The sequence below is a fragment of the Xyrauchen texanus genome, chromosome 35, assembly GCF_025860055.1.
Source record: "Xyrauchen texanus isolate HMW12.3.18 chromosome 35, RBS_HiC_50CHRs, whole genome shotgun sequence".
Classification (NCBI taxonomy): domain Eukaryota; kingdom Metazoa; phylum Chordata; class Actinopteri; order Cypriniformes; family Catostomidae; genus Xyrauchen; species Xyrauchen texanus.
In genome coordinates this window covers 28,442,949-28,454,757 of record NC_068310.1, presented here as the reverse complement: position 1 = coordinate 28,454,757, position 11,809 = coordinate 28,442,949, and the positions used below count along the sequence as shown (strand labels likewise).

General features: G+C 36.7%; 1 protein-coding gene across 1 annotated transcript; it reads left to right on the top strand.

Annotated features, from left to right (window-relative positions):
* Window positions 1-955: 955 nt before the first annotated feature.
* LOC127628375 (high mobility group nucleosome-binding domain-containing protein 3-like) lies at window positions 956-11,622 on the top strand. The gene is made up of 6 exons (XM_052105086.1): window positions 956-1,111; window positions 4,965-5,015; window positions 5,276-5,305; window positions 5,825-5,872; window positions 6,154-6,261; window positions 10,474-11,622. The coding sequence occupies exons 1-6, from the start codon at window positions 1,097-1,099 to the stop codon at window positions 10,510-10,512; spliced, it is 291 nt and encodes a 96-aa protein (XP_051961046.1). The 5' UTR covers window positions 956-1,096; the 3' UTR covers window positions 10,513-11,622.
* The last annotated feature ends 187 nt before the right edge of the window (window positions 11,623-11,809 follow it).

Below are 11,809 nucleotides of genomic sequence, written 5' to 3'. Positions count from 1 at the left end.
CATTGAATGTGGAACAATCTCCAATATCAGATCCATAGTTGCATTTGGTTCAGAAACCAACACAGGTTGCATAAACACTCTCTCATTAACAGGAAATCTCCGATTGTCTGCTCTTGAGTGGCAACAAGTTTCCAGAGATACAAGTGTGTTGTAAAGCATGGTAGAATGTTAGTCATTGTGAAGTTACGGTAGAATGTCATAGGCTACATAGGTTGTTGCAGAGATGTGGCCATTGTGAGGTCATTGTGGAGGGACCCTATTGTGAACTTGAGTCTGAATGGTTCTATGCATTTTGCCTTAAAACCACATGACTGTTACACATGAATATTTTTAAGGTTTATCTTAATGCCACTCCAGGATCTAATATTACTGTTTCACATTTTCTAAGCATCATTTATTCCCTTAATGAATTAATGCTTAATTAACAGGAGTGATTCTGCTGTAAATGTTATATTAAGTGGAACGAGTAGTTCATTGTGTAAAAAGGGTAGCTTAATAGCTAAATATTTAGGGTATGTTATTTGCTAAACACACAAATGTAGTTGTGTTGACTATGTTACAGGATTACTACTTTATTTATTCACTTATTTACTTATTTTGCAAAAGAGTGTAACATTTCACTTTTCGAGCATAAAACTGAATTTCTCTTTTTTCTTTGAAGCCAAAATGGTAGTGCTAAGCATACGTTTCCCATATAGCTGAGCGTGTGGTGTCCAGCCTGGATTGGTTTGTCGTTGTCAGTTCCTCTTTAAACCCGTCCAATACACAGCGATCTCATTTGCATACAGAAAGCGCGTAACCAATGAGGGTGGGGTGGTGAAGAGCGTTCTAAAATTCGAACCAATGTGTGAGCGCGTTATATTAACATCTTGGGTCTGCAAACCAATCACAAGCGGAATGATAGATGCATGTGCTGCGAATTGACCAATGGTCAGATACGAGGGTAGAGTCTGAGGTCTGCATACTATTAACATGTTATTACCAGATGTGTCTTACATATTGATTCTGTATTCTGTGGTAGTTAAACTCTCACACCTTCCAGGTCTATATCTGCCTTTCTAATTTAACAAACACAAACGAAAGGAAACTTGAAAAAATGCCCAAGAGGAAGGTAAGATAGTTTACACGTTATTATTCTCATCTATTTTTGGATTTTCCATCATTTTTAAGAGATAGCAGCTCGCGTTTCAATGATGGGTACTGTATGCAGCGTCGAGTAGTTACATTTCTAAACCGTCATATGCGCGCTGCGTCCTGCCCTTAATCCGCCGTTGGGATTATGTATTGCTGCACAAGGCTTCGCTTCGATCATCTTTCCATTTTATCACCGTCACACTTACAGACTTCCACCATGATCGTTGGCGGTTTAATGACCCGATGTCTTTTTCGTCGTCCCTTCGTGCGCACTTGTGCTGAATGTCAGTGTGCGGTGATGCTTCAGCCGCCCTCTGTTAGAATAAAAACCGGGAGCTCTTCTCATAAATGCGCCTGATTCTCTGTGACGTCCATTTTCAGATGTTCGTCTTTCCTCTCTCTTTTGTCGATCGATAGAGGTCCCCATTATTTTTGTATAGCCATGTTTAAACCGACAGGCTCTTCCTACCTCCACCCCCATTGCAGAGCTGCAGACCGGTTTGTCTGTCTGTCTCGCGCAGAGGAATTGCGACGAGAAGAAAAAGACTTCTGAAACTCACAACTTTATGGAAAGAATTATGGTTACACGATAAAAATTTTTTTTTAACAATTTTAATTGGTTAAATTATGCTATATATATCTAACGAGTCACATAATTCAGAATCGATAGGGTGGCTTCAACTAAACTGGGCGTCTAAACTTTTTAAATTGTTGTAACCAAAACATGCAAATTATTCTCTCAACCAGATGCACTGAAGCCTTTGTTTCTCTAGGGCAGGGGTGGGCAACTATTTTGGTAAAGGGGCCACATCGGACATTAAGTAGTGCATGGGGGGGGGGCACACACATTGTATTCCTTTTTGAGATACAATGTTCTGCATTGATTTTGGTTTTTGTAACTTTTAAGCCCAGAAATAGTTGTGTACTCAATTTTCTGAAGTGTATCTTGGACTATTCTGCAATTGCCTAAATCATTGTATTGCTCTACAAAGTTAGATACTTTTCTATCAGGCATTACAAATCTAAATAAAGGCTGAGCTTTACAATCTCTACTTCCCTGTTAATTATTAAATTTAACAATCTCTACATCAGGGGTCTGTTTTGATAAAAAAAAAAAAAAAAGAACTTTTAATGTTTGGGCAAAGCAGGGGAGTTTACTTATTTTTTTCTAAAACATTACCAGTTTACATGCTAAAAGGGTCATGATGCGGATCTCCTTGATGGTTTGACTTTCAGCACACAACTGAATAACACCGGCTGCATGACTATGATAAATGATTACTGCAAGATTTGGATTCATTTACAGGTGCGAAGGGACTTCAAGATTTCTAAATTGCACAAATAAAAAATACATATACATATTCGACTCTGTCTTGCTTTTGCTCGCATTTCAATGATGCCGAGATCTACTTTTAAATTTAATTTAATCACTGAGAAGGTAAGCACCAAACATCACAAGCAGCCTCAAGAAAGGATACAGAGTAGCCGTATGACACTTTTCCTTGAGCAGAATATTGCACTACAGATCGCTAAGTTTGTTCAAAGGTAAAAGCGAGACGAAAGCGCATTCGCGTGCATGGTTGCCAGATTGCACAAAATAAGTATAACATTTGGCAGAATATTTCCAATTTAGTGTTGTATAAATCTCAAACTGGGGGTGTTGCGTCTCTTATCTGGCAACCCTGAGCATGTTAACCGCTTGTGGAGACGCGTTAGGTCCCAATGCAAATTAACTGAAATATACAATGAAAAATAAAAAGGCTTTTACGATAAATGAGCCGCGGGCCACATAAAACCATGTGGAGGGCCTGATCTGACCCGCGGGCCGTATGTTGCCCATGTCTGGTCTAGGGGGAGTGTCGCTTTATTTACTGTAATGTAGGGATGGCAATCGGTACAGATTTCCCAATTTCGATACGATTTGATTCGATTGTGTTTCATGTAGTTGTAATTTAATGTCCTTTTTGCCTGCGTATTAAATACATTCTCTCAACTAATGCTGTAAAGTATACAGGGACCTTTCTATCTTGGTATGAAAATGACAAATTTCCAAATGAACAACAGGATCCCTTCTGTGCAGTTCAATTGTTATTTATTTTACAGATATAGCTTAGTAATCAACACAACCAAAATGGGAGTAAACTTTAAAGTAAAAGTAAAAAAATAAAAAATAATAAAACATGTCTTGTGATTTTAAGAATCAATATTTTTTACCCAGCCCTACTGTAAGGTTAAATTATGAATTATTGTGATTATGATTATAATAAGTAATACTAATTATTCAAATGATTAATGAAAAAACGTTTAATCTTTTATAATTCACACATATAATACATACATGTATTGATTATGAAATCTACTACAGATATACACTGAAAACCTTAATAAGTTGACTTCACTCCATTGATTGAGTAAACTCGTTCATCCCCAAAACTTGTGTAATTAAGTTCACTTAACTTGGTGTTTATATAGAATGAACTTAACTATGTAAAGTAAAGTAACTAGATGCAAGTAGACTTAACTCAGATTTGCTACTCAAATATTGTTATTTCTGTTTAATAATTTTAGTTGAATTGATTCAGATTTAGATCATACAATAAAACAGCTCAGCTAAAGAAGACTATAACCTATTTAGGTCAATCATTAAATAAAATTAATTATCCACAATAATGCAAATATACCTGTACTTCAGTTGCACACGCACAATGTGAACTAAAATAGAGTTAACAATGGTCAACTTGACCAAAGGTGACACCGATTACCCTAATGGTGTCATCACATGAAGCAACTATTTGCAACAAAACAACATAATACTACAAAAGAGCTAAAACCTCTTTGAATTCTTAATTACAACTTTTTATATGCCCCCATATATTCCCAATGACCAAGGAAACAAAATAAAATGTGTTTTTGTGATTTTTGATGATTTTTTCCCAATAGCCTAAATTCTGTACTCAATTGTTTGAGTTAATAACTCTTAATTCTTTAGATTGTTTAGATAAATATGTTCAAGGAACATAGATATTTGAGTTATGAGCCTGAAACTTGACTCTAAAAATAAATTTAAGAGTTTAAATGTTCCTTCTTATTTTGCATGTGAATATGTGCCCCCATATGATCAAATTCATGGCAAACATTTTTAATTACATTAATAAATATAAACACCATAGGCCTATGTGACATTCTCAAGTGGTCAAAGAAAGCAGTGTATCAGGGGCCTGGGTAGCTCAGCAAGTAAATATGCTGACTACCACACCTGGAGTCGCAAGTTCGAATCCAGGGCATGCTGACCGACTCCAGTCAGGCTTCCTATGCAACCAATTGGCCCGGTTGTTAGGGTGGGTAGAGTCACATGTGGTAACCTCCTCGTGGTCGCTATAATGTTCTATAATGTGAAGCCTCCACACGTGCTATGTCTCCGTGGTGATACATGGTATGCGTGGATTGATGGTCTCAGATGCGGAGGCAACTGAGATTCATCCTCTGTCACCTGGTTTGAGGCGAGTCACTACGCCACCACGAGGACCTAGAGTGCATTGGGAATTGGGCATTCCAAATTGGGTATGCCCCCCCAATCTTTGATTATGAAGAGGAAGTTTTAAATATAATGAATGTTGTGTATTCACTTCATAATATGCCATAATCTTTTTGTCATTCTCAGATAGATGGATATAAAATAAAATTGCATAGCATCTGATTTTTGTCAGTCACAGTTTAGGCTTTGATTTTTCAATCTTTACCAGTCAAATATACATTTAAACATTCAAATTATTTGTGTAAAATAAATGTTCATATGTACAATATTTCAAATGTTTGTTGTGTCTATACAGTCACCTGAGGGAGCTGAAGCTAAAAGCACCACTAAAGTTACAAAGCAGGAGGTAAACTACTATTAACACTATATCATTTTCCTTATTCTATTTGCGAAAATAGGAAAAATAAAACTGTTGAACTGTTGAATACATTTATTTTATGATGTTAATAATTAACTTGGACAACAATAAACTTTATACTTATTTAGAAAGCAATAAAATTTGCTAATACAGTAGTGTAACCATAGTGTAAATCACACTAACATTGAATGTAATTGCATTTTAAATCAGTGGTTTAGAAACTTTATTAACTTTTTTCTCTCTGGTAGCCCACTCGGAGGTCAGAGCGTCTTTCCTCAGTAAGTGACTCTTTGCTCTCTTTATATATGGGGAGGTGTCGTTTACATGTTTCTGTTTTGTTTTAGCCAGCGGCATATTTTCTTTACTTTCATATTACCTGGAGTTGTTTTGTAGGGGAGGAAACCAGTTTTAAGAACTTGTTTGTCATAAACATGGCCAATGTATTGCTATCAGATGCCCTCTAGGTAGGTATGATACAGTTGGGATGTGTTAGGTTTTAAATTTAGTTGATATTGTCCACTTCTGTGTGCTCATACATTCTTATTAGTTTTGAAGCAATAATTGTTGTTACAAGAACTTTTCTCTTCTTTATTGTTATATTCTATCCTTTTGAAAATGTCAAAGTTCTGCCAGATTAATGAAAGGGAAGATCAATCCATACTATATCTAGGCTTTACGTCCTAGGCTTTCTGGCTGTGCACCATGCAGTTTAAAATTTTTGTCCTTTGCATGACTATTTTGAGAGCCTCACACTATTTGTAACTTCTTTCGTCATTTTGTTTTCTTTCAATGTTCAGAAACCAGCTCCTAAACCTGAACCAAAAGCCAAAAAGCCAGCTGCCAAGGTAACAGCTCTGTCATGCACATGTTCTACCCCATTCTGTTTGACATCAACCATAGAGAACATTTTAAACATGTTTTTGCATGTGCTTTGTATTGTGGGGGTGAGTCCTGCAAATGTGAACGTATATTGTACAGTTGGTGGCATTTGTATGTAGTATTAACTTTTTTGCAGTAGCAGTTTAGAGAACTGGTGCTGGCCAATGTGTGTTGGAGCAAATTGGTTCAGTACAGAATTATTCAACAGGTTTTAACCCAGGTGATCCCATTTGTGTTTTCTGCACAGAAGCCATCCAATGACAAAGCAGTAAAGGAGAATAAGGGCGGAGCCAAAGGAAAGAAAGTGGAGAAAGAGTCTGCGCCCACTGCAAATGGAGAGACCAAGCCAGACGAGGTGGGGTAATCCTGTTACGCTGCTAATGCAGCTCTGTTGCATTTTCAGAGATGTAAAGAACATGAATGTTTGGCCTTTTGAGACGATTGTCTTTCTAGGGATGAGTAGTAAAATGGCTAATTCATGGGTCAAAGTCATTAACAACTTTTTGGATTTTTTTAGGGCACTCATAATGACCTGTGCACACATGCACCAACTTTATCGCCTGTTGATGCTAGTCTCTGTACTTTGAAGGCGCTAGTGGGTTTTCCTACTGTCAACCAAGAACTAACGTTGTTGGTGGACTACACGTCTGGCCATATATTTTCTAAATCCGATTGATGTAAAATATTGTAATTTGACAAAGAGTCCATTTTCTTGTTCCTAAAAATGCACATTCTACAGGGTAGAGTATTTTAAATTGAACAGCAGCAGTGCTCAATGCATCATATCATGAATAACGGATGAACATTCTATCAATGTACAAATTAAACTCTCCCAGACTGCCGACAGTTTCTTTTCCGCTCATCTTTTTTGTGTTATATCCATGTATTTGGTTACAGACTAATCAAACAATGAAATTGCTCACACAAACTTCTCTGTCTTGACTGCACTTAAGTCCATTATCTCAGTGGAGACTGGGACGTGAGCTCCAGTGACACCTCTTCACTCCTATTGGTTGTCGCTCTTGATAGTCACTCCTCACACGCCCACATCTAGTCGCTAGAGGGTCGCTGTCAATGAAAGTCGCCAGCACTCATTGAAAATGAATGTCTCTTTGTCACTGGAAGTCGTTGCATGTGTGTACAGAGCTTGAGGCATGATCTCAATAGTTCATACAGTATTATGTCTACCATTTGCTCACCATTGACCATTCAATATGTCATATCAAGCAGCTAAACAAAGCTCATACCTCCAAAAATGCTCAGAGATTACTTCATGACCGTAAAACATTTTTCATAGACTATTTGTTGCATTTAAAAAAGAGCAGAGATGTGAGGTGGGAAATAATGACCAAGTTACAGTCATGTTGTGGTAAAGTGTTTTCTACTAGGCTCTGAAATGACTGGGAGGGAATTTGTGGTGTTCATAGAAAGTACTGATGGGCTAAGAGTCACAAAAGCAGGTTTGATTTCTTGGGTGAATTATTGTTATAAAAATATGTTATAATCAGTGTTAAGTTATTCAAAAAGTAATCCAATACAAATGACTTATTATTTCACTTAAATTGTAATCCGATTACTGACTTCATAAAAAAGTAATCAGACTACTAATTGCTTTTAAGTTACTTTTTAAAACAATTCTGCTCAATAAATTCCAATATCTTTATTTCATCTTTGTTAATTAGTTCAGTGCCTTGTGAAAGTATTCGGCCCCCTTGAACTTTTCAACCTTTTGCCACATTTCAGGCTTCAAACATAAAGATATAAAACTGTAATTTTTTGTGAAGAATCAACAACAAGTGGGACACAATCATGAAGTGGAACGAAATTTATTGGATATTTCAAACTTTTTTAACAAATAAAAAACAAAAAAATTGGGCGTGCAAAATTATTCAGCCACCTTAAGTTAATACTTTGTAGCGCCTCCTTTTGCTGCGATTACAGCTGTAAGTCGCTTGGGGTATGTCTCTATCAGTTTTGCACATCGAGAGACTGAAATTTTTGCCCATTCCTCCTTGCAAAACAGCTCGAGCTCAGTGAGGTTGGATGGAGAGCATTTGTGAACAGCAGTTTTCAGTTCTTTCCACAGATTCTCGATTGGATTCAGGTCTGGACTTTGACTTGGCCATTCTAACACCTGGATATGTTTATTTGTGAACCATTCCATTGTAGATTTTGCTTTATGTTTTGGATCATTGTCTTGTTGGAAGACAAATCTCCGTCCCAGTCTCAGGTCTTTTGCAGACTCCATCAGGTTTTCTTCCAGAATGGTCCTGTATTTGGCTCCATCCATCTTCACATCAATTTTAACCATCTTCCCTGTCCCTGCTGAAGAAAAGCAGGCCCAAACCATGATGCTGCCACCACCATGTTTGACAGTGGGGATGGTGTGTTCAGGGTGATGAGCTGTGTTGCTTTTACGCCAAACATAACGTTTTGCATTGTTGCCAAAAAGTTCGATTTTGGTTTCATCTGACCAGAGCACCTTCTTCCACATGTTTGGTGTGTCTCCCAGGTGGCTTGTGGCAAACTTTAAACGACACTTTTTATGGATATCTTTAAGAAATGGCTTTCTTCTTGCCACTCTTCCATAAAGGCCAGATTTGTGCAGTATACGACTGATTGTTGTCCTATGGACAGAGTCTCCCACCTCAGCTGTAGATCTCTGCAGTTCATCCAGAGTGATCATGGGCCTCTTGGCTGCATCTCTGATCAGTCTTCTCCTTGTATGAGCTGAAAGTTTAGAGGGACGGCCGGGTCTTGGTAGATTTGCAGTGGCCTGATACTCCTTCCATTTCAATATTATCGCTTGCACAGTGCTCCTTGGGATGTTTAAAGCTTGGGGAATCTTTCTGTATCCAAATCTGGCTTTAAACTTCTCCACAACAGTATCTCGGACCTGTCTGGTGTGTTCCTTGTTCTTCATGATGCTCTCTGTGCTTTAAATGGACATCTGAGACTATCACAGAGCAGGTGCATTTATACGGAGACTTGATTACACACAGGTGTATTCTATTTATCATCATTAGTCATTTAGGTCAACATTGGATCATTCAGAGATCCTCACTGAACTTCTGGAGATAGTTTGCTGCACTGAAAGTAAAGGGGCTGAATAATTTTGCACGCCCAATTTTCGTTCCACTTCATGATTGTGTCCCACTTGTTGATTCTTCACAAAAAATTACAGTTTTATATCTTTATGTTTGAATCCTGAAATGTGGCAAAAGGTCAAAGTTCAAGGGGGCCGAATACTTTTGCAAGGCACTGTATATGCAAGTCATACACTCAGCATTTCACTTTTCTCCCAGTGACTTGTTCACATTGCCCTTGAGCTGGTACTGAAACCCCAACAGACATACATATATACATAATTAATGTTTTAAATATTTTATACATTCATAATTTTATTTTAGAAACGGTTAACCCAAGTAATGTTCTAAAAAGTCATTAACTGTAATCTGATTACAAGAATTAAAAATGTAATGTGTTACACCACTTGTAGTCAAATTAATTAGATTACCGTAATTCATTTATTAATTTATAATCAAATTATATCCAGCACTGGTTATAATATACATTTACTTGTAAATTAAATTAGTTTATTTGTCCAATGAACTAAACCTGCATGTTACGTCATGTTGTTACACTGCGTCTTACCTCAATTGCAGTTCTTTTGCAACCTTTGATTTAATCAATAATTTATACCTATCAAAAATGTTCAAGTAAATCTTAATTATATTATCTGTCTTTTTTCTACTCACCTGTTGTCTCTTTCTACTTAAATAAAAGGAAAATTGTAATTTTTGCTATTCAAAATTCTGTGGCAACATGAATTATTTTGTAGTAACAAATATCTAATTACCTTGTCCTATATCCCTCTCTATGATTTTTCAACACCTGCATGTGCATGAACCATCTCACTCTCAAACACACACACACACACACACACATAGATCTGCGTCTCACGATCATCTGTCAGTGTATCATCATGGAGAAGTTCCGCCCCCTCCTTCCTGTCCATCCGAGGGCAGAGTGAGACTGTTAGAGTAAAGGGTACGATAGTTTGAAGAGTGCAGTGTATGTTTGTGTGTTCTCTGCTGTAGATTTATCTGACCATATGTGTGTTTTATAAATGCGACTATACAAACGACTTTAAAATAGCAGAATGAATTACCTTGTGACGAATTGGAAGCCCAAAGTTACCAGAAAGCACAATGCATAGGACATTGATATTTTGGATCACATATTTGGAGAGATTTTTAATCTGAAGTGTGTTGATTCTACGCCATTAATGTCACCAAATGTTGTTTGAATTTGTGATCATCTATTTTATTTGACATATAAACCTAAATATGAATGAACATAACACTTAATAACTGATCTTGATTTGCAATTTGAGGTAAGTTGTGGTCATCATACGGTATGTTTGTTGATTTCCTTGTACTGTGTGGCTTTTGTTCTGCCTGTCTGCCTTAACAATATCGGTTTAGAAAAACTGCATAAAAATATCTGTATAATTAAGCAGTCATTTTCTTTCTTTCTTCCTCTTTTGTGCTTTTTCTCTGTTTAGGAAACTGAGACATCAAAGACTGAGGCTGAGTCAAAATAGTGATTGAAGTTTGTTTTCCGGAATAACAAAGAACATTTTGTATTCCTATTGAGTATTTTGTAAAATGCAATTTTTTTTAGACTTATCGTATTAGATATCCTTAGCTAAAAGTCAACTCACAATCCCTGCTGAAGCACCAACCTCCATCTCCCTCTCCTGTCAGAAGGATAGATTCATTTCAAAGAAAGGCAACAATTATTCTTGAATGTTTCACCAACAGCTTGCCTGTCAAATGAAGCCACTTGGAATATGTCACATCCTATGATGTAAAAGCAGCTAATTCATGTTTTGCCACCAGAGTACATACCTTTAGTTCCACGCACTAAGTGGTTGCTAACAAGTATGCCTATGGTGTGTGTCGTCTTTGAATCTTGTTTTATTGGTTGAATTCTTTAAAAGAAAGGTATACAATGGGAATTACAGATTTACCCGCAAATTTCTGCTTTTGTAGCATTTTGAGATTCAAATGTGTTCTGAGTAAAATGGATCAATTAATCATGACCCGTAACAGTGGCAGACATCCATTAGCAATAAACAAGAGGTGCTTTGTGCTAGATGATTAGACAAACAGAATATCAGACACATTAATAAGTCCATATAACTGGTTTAAGATATTCTCTGTAAAATGTTTTCGAATAAAAGGTCAATATAGGCTCAGTTTTGTTGCGCTTGTTTCTACTAGTTGTTGCCGTTGCATGCCATTATTCTCACTGAAACAAAGCCTTTTAGTTGCTTTAGTAATGGTAGAGTTTGTATTTTTAACTTTGTAGAAAGCTCTTGAGGGTCCGAGGTGTTTAGTGTAAAGCTACAAAGGCCTTTCAGTGTAGTTCTTTATAAACAGACACATGGGACCCTAAACACATGCACAAATACAACTGCTGATGTCAGAAAGTGAAAGGTCAGCAATGCTACTGGGAGGCAGACGAGGAAATGAATTGACAATCATTGTTGGTCTCTTTGTAAACCCAGCCAATAGATGAAAGGCCCCACATTATTGTGAATAATGTGTAATGATCATACAATTCACATGTTTCTGAAGCGTGATAATAAAAGTGCTCCCTAATTTAAGAATGAAGTGATCATTTTAGACAGTCTATACCGTATACTTGTTGGAAACTGACAATATTTTTTTATAGATTGATGGACAGATAAATCGATAGATCATATTGAAAATAGTCCAGAAAAACATTTGTACATAAATCTGACCTTAAACTTTGTTGTATTTATTACTCTTTTTAAATATTAAAGACTTCATACTTTTTATTGTATGTAAGAAGTAGAAATCTATCAGACTCTA

Bases quoted from the DNA above. Each gene is read 5' to 3' on its own strand.
- LOC127628375 (XM_052105086.1), top strand. The intron at 5,016-5,275 runs GTAAACTACTAT...TCTCTCTGGTAG, and splicing joins CTAAAGTTACAAAGCAGGAG to CCCACTCGGAGGTCAGAGCG. The intron at 5,306-5,824 runs GTAAGTGACTCT...TTCAATGTTCAG, and splicing joins GGTCAGAGCGTCTTTCCTCA to AAACCAGCTCCTAAACCTGA.